General features: G+C 37.9%; 1 protein-coding gene across 1 annotated transcript in view; it reads left to right on the top strand.

Moving 5' to 3' along the window:
• Window positions 1–19,361, top strand: part of plppr1 (phospholipid phosphatase related 1) — a 40,479-nt gene that overhangs the window by 6,877 nt on the left and 14,241 nt on the right. The window contains exon 2 of the mRNA XM_036595187.1: window positions 7,368–7,462. Coding sequence (XP_036451080.1) covers window positions 7,403–7,462 — 60 coding nt within the window. The 5' untranslated portion in view covers window positions 7,368–7,402. The remainder of the gene's footprint in view (window positions 1–7,367; window positions 7,463–19,361) is intronic.

Raw genomic sequence — 19,361 nt, 5'->3', positions numbered from 1 at the left:
TTGCGCGTATGCTCATTGATCCATGGTGCATCTTGTTTATGTGACAATAAAGGAAGTCTATGCCGTTCCTTTTGCAGAAGTAGCTACTAAATCTGTCTCAAACAGCTGCGGGTTGTCCTCTCAAGTGACAGAATACAAAATGATGGCTTATTTGATCTAAATCTGGAGTGCCAGTGCTTTTTTTTTCTATTTTAATCAAATGAAGCCAAGTGTTTTCTGAAGATAGTATTTTGGACTTTTCTGAAAACTTCCTGATGCAATCCTTAGCCTGATAAAGCTGAATCCCCTGAAAGAGAGTGTAGATGGTAGCATGCCATTCATTTAAGATGAAGAGCTAAAGGGTGGGAATGAATTCCCCCACACTGTTACACATTTGATCTAAGCGTGGATCTGAGCTGACATGCAGATTTTAAATTCACGTAAGAGGTCAAAAGCTTCCATGTGGCTGGAAAATGTAAAGAAATCGTTATGCTGACATTTGGATTAGAAGCGTTGCACAAGAGATCATATGTACAAAATTCTGATTTACATCTAACAGTTCATTAAAAAGCGAGGGTTAATGCAGTGCTCTTAGTATGGCTGCAGCATCACAGTGTAGTTACTGTACTCACCAAATGCATTGTGAGTTTTGTAATAATGCCTGAATTGTGTACACGTTTACTGTGTATTTCCAAAGAGCCAGTCAGCTTGGTGGTGTGCATCATGCGTGAAGGGAAATTCTGTGAATTTTGCTTCGTTATATCTTTTTGGTTATTTTATTTAGTAGTAGAAATTGACTGGTTTGAATTTGAAGTACACTCCCTTTGCCCCAAATAGTAGGGTCGATTCCATTTCCTTAGCTCTATCTGTCCTGGCGGCTGGGAATTGAGGCTATCTAATTACAAAAAACAATGGCTTGCCAAATGAATGCTCTGACAGTGTTGGTTTTTTTTTTTTGGTTTTTTTTTTAAAATAGCTTTTACTCTGCACAAGTACACTGACCACTTGGTCCGTAGTTCATTTTCTAACACTGCAACAGATTTCTAGTGTTCGGCTGCTTGTGTAATTAACACAGATGGCACCAGTCCTGTACTCAGTGTTGGTATCAGTATGATACCAGCACAAAATGCTAGGTTGTAAATCAGAAGAAATTAAAGGGATATTCCAGCCAAAATGAAAAGTGTTGTATTTTCTAGATGAGTTGTAATCATGCCTGCTCCCCTTCTGCAGTGAGCTTCTCTGGTTTAAAGACTTTTTTCAGATGATGTTTTTTGAAAGTGGGCTGAACTTTTGGAAAAGCGATTGAGGTGGGCTGTCTTTTGTTTATTTGTTTGTTTGTTTGTTTGTTTGTTTGTTTTCCCCCCACCTGCTGGCTAACTAATATATAAGGCAGCCTGATAATGTTACTGCTTGGAAGCTGAATGTCATGCCTGTGTTTATTAGCCTCTACATAAGTGATATATCAGCAAATTTCTTTATCGTCCTAGGGGAAGGTTCCCTGTGATTGATGTGTTTGTGTAATGTATTCTCGGTATTGTAGTGAGAGAGCACTGATGAACCAAAAGACAAAAAGTGTGCAAAATTTTCAGTTCTGTTTAATTCTGAGTTCTCTCCCCTCCCTTTAATGAGTCTCTCCTCGTACTAGTGTGGGATTACAAGCAGCAGTAAAAATGCTTATGGCAGTATCAGTAACGGCAGTGTCTAATGGAAACTAACAGTAATTTAGTGGGTGATGTATAGGGACTGCAACAAATGACTTTTTGATAGTCAAATAATTTATCGGTTATTGAAATGAATAATTAATTATTCGGTTAAAGAATCGCTCAATTACCAAACAACTGTTATGTAGCTGTCAGCATTTAAATTTAGATTGAGGTTGTTTTATGCATTTGCTAACTAACAATGAAGACAATGAACATGAATTCCTTATTTAAAAAACAGTTTTAATGAACTTTCTTGCTAATACAAAAGATAAATAAAACCATGTATTTTCCTGTCAAAAATTAAAATCAAGGATGTGTAAAGCAGCAGCAATAAAATACTTCAGTAAATTTTGACAATACATGATATGTCATGATAATAATGTTTTGAGACATCTGATCAGTTGGAACAGATAAAAAAGAACCAGTAGTGCTACATTTTAAAAACTACTATCAAAATCTGTGAATACAGTGAGTTTTATTCAGTACTTGGCATACTGTTTCATGTTAAATTTAGTTAAAATGAACTAATTTTGCTCCCTTTATGATAAAGCATGCAGTTGGTCAGTGTTGTAGTACTGATGATATTCAGAAAAGCATATTATATTGTGTTGTGTCACAGTTAAGATAATGATATATAATAGCATACATTTTGTACAATATATAATATTTTTTATTGCTCATTGTCTGTCTGTAGATTCATTCCTGCAAATTTGTAGAGTGTTTGCTTGTGCAGGTTGAACATAGCACTTGTAGATGAGCTTCTTGAATTACTTTAATTAAAAACAGCCACTTTTAAGGATTTCAGTGTTTCAGTATTGGAAAAGAAAAAGTGCTGAGCTTTTTGGTACATTTCTAGGTGACTTGTTTACTTGCTTGTCTGGTTCTGGACTGATTATTAAAGTAAGTGAAGGAGACTTGAAGAGTAAGAGCGGTATGAGACCTGCATGTATATTCTAACATACATCTGTCTCACTAGTACCAAAATTATTCTCTTGACTGTAAACTTTTGGCATCTGTGTATTGATCAGTCCATGGATTTCTAACAAATGAGTTGTTGGTCTTTGTGATGCTGTGTAATTTAGGACTAGGCTTAAATCCTGTCTGGGACCCTAAATGTTTAATGTTTCTTCTGCCAAAACCCATAAAGTCAGGCTCGTTGGAGACCAAACAGTTAAACACCTTGAGTTATACAGCTCATACTATGTAGCCTAAGCCTGAAAATTCACTGTAAAATGCAAGAGCTGTTCTCATTATAAGGAAAGTTTCTGTTGTAGCATTTTGTAATCCCTACAGAGTGCAGCATATAATGAATATTTAAAGTGTATTGTGCATCAAATTCTAATGGTAGAATTTGCCAGTAGTGTGCAATGCTAATGGTAATGGTTTTTAGTTTACAGCAACCTAAAAAAAGACTTTTTGCATGGCCATAACAAAGTTCACCATGCAGTAGAAGAAAACTATAATCCTCCCCCCAAGGAGGTTCCCCTAGGCTGAGTAAAGCATTACGTATCACATACATTTTGTCTGCCGAGTTAAATGCTGTCAGACGGCTTTTGTCATTGTTGTTTGAGAGCATATGCAAAAGAGTTTCATATATTAGATTACAGTACCTATTGATTTTACAGTTTTTTTCTCATTGAACTGCCTGAAGTGACTTGCACCATTAGTCAAATAAATCATTTCAGCCTGTGGTTCTTAATGGTAATGAGGAGGCTCTGTTAAACTGCACAACACTTTGTTGTTGTTGTATTTTCCATTGAGTGCAGTGTAAGTATGTCAGAAATGTCCCAAGTCATGCCACTGCTGTAGAGTTTTTGCCTGGTGATGGTTTTAAATACTATTTTATTGCGAAATGTGTTTTGAACACAAATTAACACTCTAATGGGGTAATTTTGAAGTTTGGTTTGTGTTGTACGTGAATTAGCATAAATGAGCATTCAGTGCTTGTGTTTCTGGAAGAACATGCTTCTTCCACCGCTTCCTCAGTAAAAGTTGAGAACTTGACTGAATGTCCAGGCTTGTTGTCATTCGTCAGCTGATATTAACATCATAATACACAGACAGGTTAAACTGGCGCACTGCTGCTAGCAGGCCAGTACAGTCAGTAGTACATTGGAACATTTAGCAGCAGGCAGATATGTGCTTTTGGTCACTGCAGGTTAAACTAGTAGGTTTTTGTGTCAGGCTTGAGTAACGGAGGCAGCCCCTTAAGATAAGCTGCCATTAACACTAGAGCTAACCAGAGATCACTTGTGGGCTTCAACATAGGTTTTTTTCTCCACAGTGGATGATGTACTCATTTGTTAGTTTATCAAGGAAACATTAACCCTATTCAGATTGGATTAATTTAATAGTGGGATGTATAAAAGTTTTTACATATTTTATCAGTCATAAAACTCTTGGATCTGGACAGCAATAAAATGACCAGTTTCTAGTGGGTTGTATTTTAGTTTATCAGAGTTTAACATTTAGCCTAGGTCTAACTGACAGTGATGCTACTAGTCATTATTTCTAGAGAACATTTAAAACAACTTTACAAAAAAATATTTTGCATATGTGAATATAAAGTTGTGCTTTATACCTGCAGCTGCCAGTAAATGTTCCCTTTTAACGAAGCTGCAGGAGCTTTTCTCTCAGATGTTTTTCTTTCTCCTCCTAATAGTGCTCTCCCAGCACATGGAGTCGAAGTTTTACCACTCAGACCAAGAAAATGGTTTCTTCAAAAGCAATTTTCTTTTTTGCAATTTAGAAAGCCTTCAAGAGACCAAATACTGTAAGTAGCGGCCGTCAAAAATGTAATTTTTCCTGCATGAGGTAACATCTACCTGGAAAAACACAGAGATGTGTATCCAGACGAGATTAAAATTATCAGAACGGTGCCGAGTTTGACGAAAAACAGTAGGTAATTCGGCCTGTAATTTTCTCATGGGAGGAGAAAGAAAAACACCAAGCTGGCCGACCCGGATGGCAGTAAAATCACTGAGGAGCAGTTACAAAAGAGGAATTTGCATCAAAACCCCATGTTAATTAAATCCCATCCGTATAGGGCTGTCGAGAACAGAGCAATGTCTTTAAGTTGTGTTTGGTTCTAGTTTATGCCAGCAAGAGTGGTTAACCTAGTTAGCACTACTTTGGGCTTGTCAGTCGTGTCCTCAACAGCAGGTCCTTGGTAGCGTGTTCGTGATAACGTTCTGTTGTTAAGATACAGCAACAACTGGTAAGTTCATAGTAGCAGCAGGAAATGCAAGCAAAACTTTGCAGTCCTTTCTGGTTCTTCCTGGTTTTCCATGATGCAATAGACACTCAGATAGTGGTTTCAGTAGTACAGGAAAGGTTAATAGAGTATTCAGTTACGCTGTAGGACATCAGACACATTATATGTGTCGTGAGATTCAGAATTTCTGACTTTTGCAAACCAGTTAGAATGGACAGATGTTTTTTTTTTTTTTCAGTGTTTGACCATATAAAGGAGGAAAGATGTAACCTTTGGCAAAATTAAATGAGTAAATTAAGATGATGGCAGAATGGACTAAGATCCAGTCAGCTACTTGTTACCATGCAGTTTATACAGTTAATTATTTGTTGTTGTTATTGTCGTCATCGTCTCTCTCTAATTGGTCTAAACCTTTCCTTTTTTGATCCGCTTGTTCTGTAATCAAGAAGTACTGACCTTGATGTATTCAAGAAAGCATATGTGGCATAATTTATCACAGTGATGATACCACATTGCCCACCCCTAGTTCAGTGTGAGAATGAGATTGCAGGAATGGCCTGTGCGTTGTTGAGCTGAGGCTCCGGCTGGTTTAAGCTGTCAGACTCGTCACACTGAAGTGCTGGACCTGCGGCAGAGAATGACTGGCTGTCACTTTGAGGCAGATAGCAAAATCGTGGATCAGCGTCACACAGGACAGATCCCGAATGAAAGGGCGTTTAGCGAGGCAGCGGTGCAGCTCGACATGATGTGTCCAAACTAAATCATCTCAAGCACCAACCGGACTAGTCCACTGCTGGGTTTTGGAGACTGCAGTTTGTTTTTATGGCACCATAATGGCCAGTGTTCTACTCGCAACACGTAGGCCGGGGCCATTTGCTTTTACTGATGCTCTTTATTTCCAGCAAGGAGAGGACAAGGTGTCTCACTGTGTATTAGGCCTTTATTTTGGTTTATTATTTCCACCTCCTCTATCCTCTCTACAACCTTATAGCAACCCTCTAAACCCTCCATATCGATCTCCTTCATAGTGAATGATTAAATGCCCTGTTAATACTGTTAAGCAGTATTTTTCATTAACAAATTCCTATTACTGCATTCCTGGGTTTGAGTAGTTTTTCTTCCCCTCACTGGATCTCATCTGTAATGGGCAATCTTATTATAAAATCATCCAGTTTTTACATTAGCTTGGCTTTGTGCTGCACTAAATATCCTCTATACATTTTTGTTTTTAGTAGAGCTGTCAAACAATTAAAATAAGTTGTTGTAATTATTTTGTAGTTTATCACAGTCAATATTATTTGTCCTATTTGCTCAAATTCAACTCTAAAGAGTGTTTTCCCTTTAAAATACAGCATGTTTTGTTACAGCGATACGAGTTGACAAAATAGATGTAATCATAATTTGGTATTCATTACCTTATGTAATTCAACTTGATACTGTACATAAAATCACATGCACGCGGGACGAACATGAAAATAGAGAGAACACAGTTTTAAATTATTGTCACCAACTTCTGGTGAGAGCAACAGTGGCTGTATGTTGCAACTCCTTCGTGATCGTAGCTCTGTTGCTTTCATCCCGCATGTTCTGTCTTGTTTTTTGGGGAACCATAGCTTTTGACTTTAATGTTGCTTTTCTTTGATTTATACATGGTTCTCCTGGGAGCACTGTCCAGTCTGCCAAAGGAGTCCTCCGTTTTTAATGTTACTACCATTACTGGTATTGTCTGCATCAGTGGTATGTTTTGCCTATAAATGATATTTTGAACTCAATGTACTTTTGTGATAGACAAATTCACGGCATGACAGTAGCAGGAAACACAATGGAGAGCTACAGTCGTGAAGTCATAGCAACATAAAGACTGGAACGTAGGGTCAAACTAGTAAAGTTAATAGTCTGTCACATTAACACGTTGACTGACTTTCACTCATTAAGTTTTAGTTTTAGTACTGGTTAATAATGAAAACATAAATGACAGTTTGTATTATTTGCTGGCTGCTTGCGATTGTTTTTTTTTTTAAAAATCTGTTTAAATTACACAAAACTAAAAGGATGTGTCCTTTCTGGAAATCTGCTTTCTGGCTGAGCAATATTTACAATACTGATTCAGGTTCTCTCTGGTGTAATTTTACCCAAAGCAGAACAAAATGATGATTAGTTCTGGATAATAAGTGCTACAACAAACTACTCCAAAGTCCTGAAAGTCCAGTAAACTTCGTTCTACTGCTCCACAGCCCAGTGCTGGGTGGTTTATACACTTCCCATTCAATTGGCAGTGCTTTTCTAAGGAGATTATACAAACTGTGTGGGTGTAACTGAATGCCTGCACTTTAAAGTAGCTGAATTACCTAATTAGAAAGAGTGTCTGGATGCTTCTAGACATAAAGTGCATGCTAGATTTGGAAGATACTGAAATATTTATCACTACCCTCAGCTCTAGTTTAACTACTTTTTACTTTTCTGTTCTTCAGACTGTCAACGACGGGACTGTGACCGAGTTGTGGAAATGGCATCAGACAACACACAACGTAGCTACTCCATTATACCATGCTTCATATTTGTGGAGGTAAGTCAGGTGTTGCTTTTGTGTGAGTTAATTTTTTTTTTCCTTTATATCAATAGATACCCACCTCCACCTTCACCAGGCTTTGATTTTATTTTGTGGGTTTGTTATTGGGATTGCTGCAGATCATTGCGCTAGAACAGCGCTTGTGTTGAAATTTAGGCCGTGATTTTGAATATTTTGCTTTCTATTTTAGTTTCTATAAAGAATGAATTTGTGGTATATGATTGTTATGAAAACTGACAAAATGCTTGATGGAACATCAGATCTTTCTCAAAATCATACTTAATGAATACATTTTTATATTTTCTAATTCCTTTTTTGTGTTCATCATAGTTATCCACTTATTTTTGTTGTTAGCATAGCAAGCGGTCACACAAGCCACAGGGTCTGCTTTTTTTAATGGAAATGGAAAATGTTGCGGCCAGCGCACCGGGCAGTAGGCAGTGTTGACCCCTGATGATGAGAGAGAAATTAACAGTGGTAGTTTGCATTTTCAGTGGTTAGTTGCTGTTTTTGGGCTGCTTCTGTAGCTCCCCACTCCTTTATTCTCTGCACATTGAAAAATGGGTTGAAGACATCCTCTGTATTTCTGAGACATTGTTCACAGCACTGGCTGAGTATTTAATTAAAATTTCCGTCAAATCCCCTTAATCATTGAGAACCGTCTGACGACGCTTCAAAGGCTTTTTTTCACTGAGAGACGTCGGTATTGCCTGCTCACTTCTAACTGGTTGTCCTGCACAATACGCAGCCTTTACTGTGTTGGGAAAGCCATGAATACTGCATGCCAAATACTCAAAGCTGTATAACGCTGATACAGAGCCAAGCTTGACTAGCTTAGCCTTCTGCTAGTGCAGTGTTTAAGTGATCTTGAGCTACAGAGGTGGATTATAAGTAAGATGGACATATTGGCATTTGGCAGACCTTTGAATGTCCTCAGACACACACACACACACACACACATACCAGACAGACACACGGACACACACGCTACAGTTCCCCTTTGACTTTTTAGCTCATCATTTTTGTCCCGGATTGTTGACAGCCAACTAACTCGCCAGCTGTCAGATGCCAGTGGTCTTGTCCTTTTATCACCCAGAGGAAAATTGAGCCATTTCACACTGGCAGGATGTGGCAGGACTGCCCTACTGCCAGACTCGCAGCAGAAGAGTATGAGTAAAAAACAAATTGGTGTAGTGTGTATGTATATGTGTTGCTGCTCATGGGGGTTATATAAGGAATTGTCAAAAGCGCCCCTTACTCAGTGACAGTGAATCGTGTTTTACTTTCACAGGCTTTAACAAAACGGCCGTGCGTTTGTATCTCCGCTCGTCTTCATCTTTATCCTCTTGCATTTATGAAAGCAGAACACTGTTAATAAAAACATGTTGCTGCTGAAATAAAGAATTGGTGCATTAGAGGTAGGGCTGACAGGTTTGGGTGATTTTTAGGGATGTGCATTCTGACTAGTTTTGATATTATAGTATGTGTAAAAGTTGATCGGATATCTGGTTCAATAAAAAATAATGTAGGGCTCAAGGCTCACCTTTTTAGGTGATACCACTGGTGTCGCATGAAAAAAATAGCAGCACACAGAGAATTACAGTAGAATCATGTAATATTCCTCAAGAACAGTCAAGGGAAATCAGCAGGTTTTCATATTAGATTAGTATCGGTGGCCTCCACTTCAGATAAGCTAATGAACTAACTTAGCTAACCAGTTTCACATTATTTTGTCCTTAGTGGACGATGCGCCAATGTGTTCTGTCACAGAACTATATTTCCAGTGTTTCTGGTCCTAGCGAAGGTCAGTTAGAATAGTTAGCCTAGTTCAAGATACAGTTATACTGTCTCTGTCTTCTCAGCCATGTCTTTAACAACACGTCCTTGGCAACATACTCAAGTTTTGGAGTAGCAAAGTATGACCTAACATACTTAGTCGCAAAAATGCAAAAAACGTTTGTGCTTCACTGTATTGTTGTCTTATATATCGTATCTCATACCCTCCTATCTTTATTTTCGTTGTTTTTCAGTTTTTGACATATGAAAATGCCTGTTGGCCTTTACATTGTATCAAAATTTCATGATGAATGGGTCAAATGAAATGGCCCAAAATGACTTGGGGGGAAAAAAGTCTGGTTCCATTGACTTACATTAAAAGTAAAGCATGTTTTTTTTCCTTCTCCTGTAAAGTTACCATTTTGGAGGTACAAGGTTCCGACAACAGCGATGTTTTCTCTGTCCGTAATGATTTTATATAAATGGAGGTCAAGGTCTGTTGTTTTTGGCCAAAAAGAGCTTCTGATGGTTCCAACTCATCAACAGGTGGTTCACTGGTTCTGTGTTATTAGGTTAAATTTCTCCACTTAAAATTTGTGTAGGCTGTGAATTAAAAATTGCATGCTTTCAAATTACTGTTTCAGTGTAAAAAAGATTCATCTTCAAGGCCTAATTAGAGGTGAGCAATGCGGCCTATAACCATATTCATTTCATAACACATTTTTATAACACCTGATTTTTTTTTTCACCTGGACTCCAGCAAAAAAAACAATTTTTTAGCATTATTTTATAGATAGTGCCTTGAAAAGATTTGGAGAATCCTAGGGCTGCTACAAATATTTGCTAATATTCAGTAAGTTCCATAATTAAGCTGCTTGAAAACAGGAAGCCATGCAAATAAGCAGCATGTTTACCACTTTTATGAAACCCTGCCCACCAGTAGCACGCGGTTGCCAGGTCTGCATACCTCAGTTTCAGGAGACTGCATTGCCTTTAACTCCAGGTGTCGTCCAAGTAAGTCTCCTAGTTCTCTGAATTGTTTTTTCAGCTAGCAAATTCTCAGTTTATTACAGAGAACAAACAAACACCTGCAAACTAGCTACTTTTGAACTGTAGGAAAGTGATTGAGACTGCACTGGGCACTAACTTAAAGCTGATGTGGGGTATTTAGATATTCAAAATAATATTTAATAGAATATTTACAGTTAAATGCAATAATTAGTAATTGCAGCCCTAGAAAATACCAGTCCACCACAGTTTGGTGATTGCCCTACTCAGACACACCCACTAAAGCTGGTAATTAACTGATGAGTTGAATTTAGATATTTTTGAGCATAAAAAATCATCAGACTGTCCCTTCAGGACTGGAGCTGAATACCCTTGTACTAGAATATCACTGATTCATTCATACTGTGAATATTGTTAGTCTGATCTTTGAGTCATTAGTATGCTCGTCACTCACTTGCTAATGATGAACAAAGCAAAGACCTGCCTAACACAGTGGTGCAATTTGGGACACTATGATGCAATGCAATGCCAAGACCGAAAACAGAGATTATATAGTCTGTGGCTCAACATTACAGTGTCAGTTTTATTTAGATGCTTTTTCTTTTTTGCTGTAGAAGAACCTTTCCCATGAAATGGCTTCATAACTGAAAACCCTGCTAAATATGGTGACATATGTTAGTTACCTTCCCCTCCAGTGACTTACTGTGCAGAAGGCTGGAGGCTGTCCATCCCTGGGCCTGTTCTTCCTCTTCCTGTGGTCATCGGCTGTGCCAGTTTACCATAAAAATGAACAGACCATCTGAGAGCATGCATGCTTTTCCGATGATCCAGAAAGATGGGCAGTTTCCAGGCAGTGTTTTACGTCTGAGATTTTTTGTTAGAGGAACAGCAGTTCTGTGGATTAGTGCTCTAAGGTGCTGATTACTGTGTTGCAGTGTACAGCAGGGATGCAGACTTAGTCTTGGAGGTTACTGGATCAAATGTAGACTCAGGAGATTGTGTCAAATGCATTGATGTTCTGTTGTGCTCCCAACCCACGGCTGATTGAAGATAGTATTGTATGGGTGGGATTATTAGACACGGTCAAAGACAATTGAGAGCTGAATTCCCCATAATGGTTAATGTTGTCAGGAATTGTGTGCCACAGTACACCACCTGAACGTGTGGCGACACTGAGAGTTCCCACAAATCCTTAAATTTTTTTTAAGCTCACTGTAGACTGTGCAGTAACAGTGGTCTCATACATTTATTGCATGTCACACTGCACAAGATGCTAAAAAAAAAAAACTTCTTTGGCAAATTCTGTATGCAACTTCAGTTATGATGCAGGTCAGACTGTATGATACAGATTTGCTGGTGATGGGTGTGCGATGCAAGAAAGTGGTGACATTCTGCTTGTGCCTTCTGTTTCTGACAAAATGTAGGGACACTCAAAATTCTTGGGTATAATAGTGGTGATGTTTTGTCTCGAAAATAAAACATTTTAAGCAGCATAGAAAGTAAGTTTGCAGTTCCTGGCTGGGGAAACAATTACATTGTTGCCAGCTCTGCCGTTTTACAGCAGGTCCTATTATACAGTGAATCTCCCTGTATATACTTTGCAATGAAGTTTTTACTGAAATTCATAATCTCTCTCTCTCTCTGCCACACCATGCTTATACACCTGCACATCTGTTCAGATGCCATTCTGTGTTGCTGTCTTATAGTTTAATTTGGTGGTTATAGGAACCAGACGTCTGAAGCATTTAATGCCTCAAAAGATACCTCATAGAAAGATATTGTATGAAATGGTTATGAATACAAAGCCTGAGACATTGTTTTATGATTGGGTAAAATTAATTTTTGGCAGAGGGATATATGCAGGGCGTTATAAAGATATCACCAAAGAAAACTAGTTTGTTTCTTATTTACTATTTCACCATCTACAACTACGTATGAAAACTCAGAAGATATTGGTGCTTTTGGATAGTAAATAAAATGACTATATTTGTATTGATGACATCTTTGCCCCTGGTTCTTATTACCACCACTGTATAATTCCCCTTTAAGGCCTTGATATATTTCTTGTGGAGATGTGTGCCTGGCTTTGACAAATTGTATGACGTGTTTGTGGAAAAAATGAACAGCTGCAGATGTTGTGCACAAGCCACCCACCATAAATATCCAGTCGACAGCAGATCTTTGGGTAGAAACCAACTGATGAAGAGAGAGAACAGCAGAACTGAGAAAGTCAAACAATGTCATGCATTTCCAAGCATATATTAGTGTTTTATTTTTAACCAAACCATTTGAATAATAGACACACATACATGCCATATTTCTATTTGTGTGCATTGTAGATGCATTATTTTTATTCTTTGTTGATGTCTTGAAAAGGTGTTAAAAAAGCATTGAATGCAGTTTAAAACTTGAGCAGCAACCCTTGGCAGATGATGTAGAAAAACACTGCTTCAGCCATAGAAAATAAACATGCCCTCTATTCTAGCTTAACTTTGTGGTATGATTCGGTAGTTCTTATTGTAAGTTTTAATAAATCACACTTTAATAGCCTATAAATCACTTTAATGAATCACCTACACATACAGGCTTCTTATTATGTTGAGTCTAAGCCTGTTAGCTGCTGTTATTGTAGCCTTTAATTATTATTTGGTTAATAGGCTGGGTTGTGTTCTATTATGTCCTCCAAAGAGGCTTTATATTAAGCAACTTCAGACTGATTTAAGCACAGGTTCATTTTTGCAAAGGAAGATGTTTTTTTTGTGTACAAGATGGGTTTTGCAAACCCAACCACAATAATGTCTTGTGGAGCTTTAGAATGACGTTTTGTTGTCCTGTTCTGGAGACAAATTACTAGAGATGAAAAAGGGTGCATGAAATACAAAGTAAAGGAAAATGCAGATTGCAACTAGTATAATTTACTTTGATGCACCTGAAAGCTGTAGACAGCACACTTTGTAGCGCTCAGACTGTCCAAATCATCAAACTTGTAGACTCGCTAATGGCCCTTTGATTCCATTGGAGGTGCTGTGCCATGATACTCTTGCCTTCTCTGCTCCTAATCTCAGCATGACAGCGTTGAAAAAGAGCAGGGAATACTCTGTGCCCTTACATGCATAAATAAAGACAAAAAAGATGGGTAATGCATGGCAAACTGCTGAGGTGTACTTTCGTAAATACTGATGGCCTCACTACCTGGAGAACACCACTACACCCGTACCATCTGTTACCAACTGCATTTCAAATGGACGAGCAGGTTGGGGTGGGAGGGGGAGCTTGGAGTGAAGCAACACTGCAGCACATGGTACTGAGTAAATTTTTACTTTGGAGACATTTCTTTTGAACTGCCATGTGTCTACAGTACCAGCCAGTTTTCTGCTTCTCTGTTCTTTAAGAAAACAAAACAAAACAATAAGTGTAGCATTGTCTGACCAGTGGTTGAAAAAGGGTCAAGTTAAATTATTGATATTTGTAAAGATTCCATTTTTGGGCTCACTGTGGTTGTACAACCTCAGTAAATGCTGCAAAATGTACAGTAGTATAATATAAACTTTCATTTATAAGGCAGTGAAAATTTCAGATGTTACGACAATACAATGCAGTGAGATTCCTTTCAGTACATACGTCAATCAGATTTTACATTCCCACTTCATTTCACAATAAATCATGTTTTAAAATCATACTGGCAGAACTGTTCTATTCTTTCCAAAGCGCTATATAACCAAGACAAAATTTTAGTTGCACTATAAGGATTGATGTATAGACAAATGACAAAGGAAAATATGAATAAATGAATGGAATCATAACAAATGCAGATGCTTTCATACAAGTTTACTGCATGAAAACAATTAAACATGCTCTTTGGCATTAATAAAAATGCTCAGCAGGTCCACTTTGACTTTAGATCAAGAGGCAAGCAGAAAAAATCCTCAGTCATGAAGTTTGCTGAGTTGGCTAGTTTTAATATGAACATTGACAAAAAGTGACATCTGCATTTAGATCTATGGGAAAGCCATGAGTAAATATGGTTGGATATAGTAGTGGGCAGTATAACGGTTCATCCTAAGATATTTTGTAAAACCTTTATACTGGTACTGCTACAAATAAGAGCTGATAAGGCAACACACAGCACAGCGCATTGCAAAACTTGCTAATGTTAGCCCGTTTAGCAGAATGGCTAAGTCAGAGATGTTTAAGTCACAATCTACAGTCTGATCAGTTTGTTTGCGAGAACAAACATAAGTAATAACATGAAAGGCAAGGCCAGTCTAGTCGTTAGCCTAGCACACGTCCATGTTCTCTTGCACTGACTGCGTTGCTGCCTCAGTTGGTCAGCTGCATCAGACGCCACCACAGCACACTGTTTTATCCTCGGCTACACGACATGATGGCGATAGTCTAAAATGGTTGAAAATCTATTATTGATATGCTGTTTGAATGTGGCATTAGTTTTACTACGCTGTACTTAACATCACTGAACCGTTCATCTCTTCCCCAAGTCATTCTGTTTTCTAATGTGTAGCTTAACGTTACGTTTACTGGACTGACATTAGCTGCTTACTGTAGTTAATTTCAACAGTGGCAAGAAGTGTGTTTTTACCTCTGGTGCTTTCATTTTAAATGCTTGGGCATTATTTCTGTGCTGCTGTGAAAAACTACCTCTGCATTTGCATGTCGTGCATCACCTTTTGACTTTTGTGGGTTTTGCTTTCTTCAGTTCTCTCTGCCTCTGCTATTGTTCAAAGCTCTGTCTGTGCCACAAACTATTTCCTCTTGTGATGGAACGAAACAACAGAAGCCATATCACCCCTGTGTTTTTGAGTATACAGTGTATTAAAATCTGTTGTGATTAACATTTATATTTGATTTATTTTTAACAACATAAGTGGACAAAAAATCCACATTGACAATTTTTTAAAAGTTGATTGCCAATTGTTGTAGCCATAAATAGAACCTAGTGTGTACTAGACCTGTTTAGTATTAACCAAATGAAATGTCAGTGATATATCAGGTAAATAGTGTTTTTAAAAGGATGTTTTGGCGAGGAATCTAATTTGCATGGTTTTCTGTGTACAGTAATTAATTGTACACTACATCATTCCACATTCAAACTACAAGAAAACCTTGTTAGATTTTATATCAAGTGTACAAACCTGGAACAGAGACTGAGACCCTGCTCCTTAAAGGAACACTCAATCTAATTTGGATCTGCATATTCCCATTGACTCTCAACTGCGTTTTGAGTCAGTGATTTTTCTGCTGAAAAGCCAGCAGATGCTTCAGAATCTGTGAGAATTGACTAAATGCTACAGAGGGAAGATGAAAATTAGGTTGTAAACCATCGGAGGACTCCTTTAAGGACTGCAGTTTGTGTGGCCTGATATTGTCCTCTTTAGGTTCAGCGAGTCCATTTTAACGTTGTTTCTCTGCTGCATGAGTGCAGCCCTGTTCCTGTTGTCCCTGTAAGGTGCGAAGCAGGGTGTCTTCTGCTCACGCGGCTTCATTCTGCCTTGGCTCTCTTCAGCGCTCGCTACAGTTCAGCCATTTCCCTCAGAACAGCTGCGCTCCAGTGCACAGAGTGAATTATTTATCCCCAAAACCTGCTCACCAAACCCACAGGCCCCTCAGCTCTGCTGTTTAGCTTCCACAAGCCTCAGGCAGATGTGAGGGGTGTGTACGACAGAGAAACAGGAACAGAGAGACCGATTAGTGCTGCGGGATGAAATTAAGATGTGACGTGGCTTGGGTCTGTAATAGGGGCATAAGAATGCAGAAGTGCATTGCAATGCATCGATCTGTTGGTGACGATTCAACTGCAGTGCTACAGTCTGTTATGAGGGAAATATGGGAGAATGAACAATGTTAGTTTACTATAAAGCTGAGTGCAAAAGTATTGTATGTACAGGGTATTAATGGTAAACCTATGTGCAGAAAGATGAAATAAACTGGAAGAGCAGACGGTTTTGTTTTAACAGCACAAAAAAAGAACATCTTTAAAAGGGACATCCTGCCCCTCTATTGGGGCAAGATGCTCCAGCACCTGGGCTAAGAAGCTCCTCTGGTGAATCTTGCATCAGTTTCTCATCTAAGTTGCATGGATGTTTAATTTTTGTGTCAAATCATTTTTAGTCTTTGTTTTAAAATATATGTTTTAAAATAAAATTGAGACCTCTATCAATAAGTCTTAAAGATTCATCTTCATTTTAATAAGCTGTGGCAGAAGATAAATGACATTAAAATAGAAATATGACCAATTTTGTTCATTAACTAGTTATTGTCATTGTATGAATTACAAAATAATATTGTGTACATTTAGCGATTGTTTTCTTTGTTCTTCCTGTTCTTCATTCTTCTTATTCCTTCTTGTTCCTTCTTTCTTCTTAGTTCCTTCTCCTCCTCAGTCTTCTCCGTCTTCTTCTTCTTCTTCTTCTTAACAGTGCCAAACTCAGCAGTAGCATTCTTTTCACTGGTAATTGCAAAGGATTGTTGCATATCAAACAACAAATCGGTGTGAAAGTAATTCTGCTAAGCTGCAGAACTCTCATACAAACTTGTCTCCAAAAAGATTGCTAATAATGATCGCTGCAGCTAGCGTTTAAAACTAATGCTAGCTAGTCAGTAAAACTGGCCAAAATAAATAAAATTTAAAAAGAGTTTTTTCAAATCTAAGAATAATTTATACAGCATGGTGGATTCGTTTTATTGTTTTTCCTTCACTCCTCTGTTAATAGTTCCTTCAGTCTTGTTAAGTATTCTTCTGTTTTGTATTCAGTGTATTTTAAAAAATATTTCTGAATTTTTTTAAAATAATCCAACCAATTTGTGGTGGAGTTTGCACAACACATTGAACTGAATAGAATTGCTGTGAGGTTGCAGATTCACACCCCTAGTATGTAACATTTTCTTTGCCCTAAGACAGGATGTGCAGTGTAGTCGACCACGTTTAGACCCTGCCATTGAAATGAAAGTGTAACTGTGTAATGTGAGACTGTCCAGTGTCCAGTTGATTCCCCTAGTGATGAATGCTGAGTGTCAGGTCCTGACTCTCTTTCTCTATACACATTTCTGCCCCCACCCTCTCACATTTTTTGCCTTTGTATTTAAATGAAACACTGACCCCTGCTGGAAGAACATGTGCTACACACTAACTCCTCCCTCTCGTTCTTTCTGTGCCCCAGTATCGTCACACTTGTTTAGTATCAGGCTGCTTATTGTCGTGAGGCTTGACAGACATCTGAGTGAGTCCCACATTAATCAGTTAAGGCTCTGGATGGGGTCGTAATTCTCTGCCATTAAGCCCCCCTGCTGCTTTGTTGAAGGCACTGTGTTAATTGCATACCCTGTGCTGGGTCATTACACTGTCTGCCACAACATTATGAGAAAATCCTTTGGAGACTAAAAATGGGCGGACTGTGATTAACAATTAGACTATTAATACTTACCGAATGTCATCATGAAGAAATATTTATGACTAATAAGCAAGCATTCTTTTTTCCTGATTAAATCTCCATCTAAATCGAAACCAAACCAAGTGGTGCAAGTTGGTTATTGAGGTTTGTTTGCTGTGCTTGAACGTTAGGTTTCAGATGTACAGGACTGCTGTGGGAAAGGGTCTGGGCTGAGTCAACACCTCCAGGCTATTGACAAAAATCTCTTTTATTCACGCTTGCACTTTGGACATTTGGAATACTTTAATGTTTCAGAAGCGCTTGAGTCTCCATTCAAAGCCATCTTCCAACAGTAAAATGGTCCCAGTGCTTCAATACCGTGTTTCACTCAAGTTCTCTGCTGTGGAGAGGACGTCTGCTTGATTAGACTGTGCTTTGTAAGCTCCCTGAGGCGTCAGCATGTTCTTAACTAGTTCTTAATAATGCAGTTTTATGACTAATGTATGTCTATGTTCACCCATGGAACAGTCGTCCAGCGGTTAATAGCAGGATAGGATGTGTGAAGACTAGCAGTGCTCTCCTTAATGTCTGGTATTTTAAATTGTATGGTTTTGCATTTTCTAGGCTTTTTTTACACACATTATTTACCTTTATAGTGCAGCTAGGTCTAGATTAGCCTACTTTTGGGTGTGTTAGCATTAGATACAGTTGGTCTGTGTTGTTTAGCTTGTTTATTATCTCATCAGGATATAGAGTTGGGTGAGGTAGCAAAAAATTATGTCACAGCACTTACATGCAAAAGTTTTAACACCACCAGTCAAATTACAGGTTTTGTTGATTTTGTTGATATTCAGTTTTTCCTTATATTTTTGCATATTGCAAAACGTAAATATAAGACGTTAAGAAACCTTTTTTGTTGTTTTTCGTTTTTTGCAATAGTTTTTTGTGATACGTGCAGTTGTTCAGTGTTTTAGAAGTACTGACTACACTAGGGGTGCATGATGACATCGGAATCATATCAGTATTGGCAGATATTTGCTTTAAAAAAAATTTTAACAGACAGATGTTTAGATTTGATTAATTCAAAATTATTTTTGTTGATTGATTATACTGTGGAACAGCAGAATATTGCTGAAATTTCACTTGAAATTGCTAAAATTTTTGTGTTTTATTCATCTTACTACATTTTTAACCCTCTACAAATAAATGTTATTTCTCTGTATTGCTAATTTCGATGGATCTAGTTCCAATTTTACCTTGTGCCAATCTAGTACCAGTGTACCAGCAGTGGCATATTTATAATTTAAAAATATTTGATTTCCTTATCAGAACTCCCATATCAGTGCATCCCTAGACAATACCACGATATACTAAGAAAAGCGTGTTGTAACGCATTTTATTAAAGATGAATGATGACATATTGGAATCATTTTGATACATATTCTGCATTGCATAGATGTGTATATGTGTGTTTGTGTATGCATCGCTGGGCTACTGCGCTAAAATGTCTGCATTTTATTTATTTACAGAAATAAGTGCTACATTTCTGTTTAGTGCTAATCCAGCTAAACCAAGAAGTTCTATAAAAAAATCTGATTTTCTCTGTTTAAATCTTATTGAATTTGATCGTACTGCATCGCAGCTTTAACACAGCGTTCTCCAGACTGAGTGCTGAAGTTAATGTTCAGGAATAGCAGCACAGTTCTACAATACATTTTTTCCTCTCA

This window comes from Colossoma macropomum, unplaced genomic scaffold (genome assembly GCF_904425465.1).
Source record: "Colossoma macropomum unplaced genomic scaffold, Colossoma_macropomum, whole genome shotgun sequence".
NCBI classification, from domain to species: Eukaryota; Metazoa; Chordata; class Actinopteri; order Characiformes; family Serrasalmidae; genus Colossoma; species Colossoma macropomum.
Note: the sequence above shows the minus strand (reverse complement) of the source record. Positions and strands in the feature narration are given on the sequence as shown.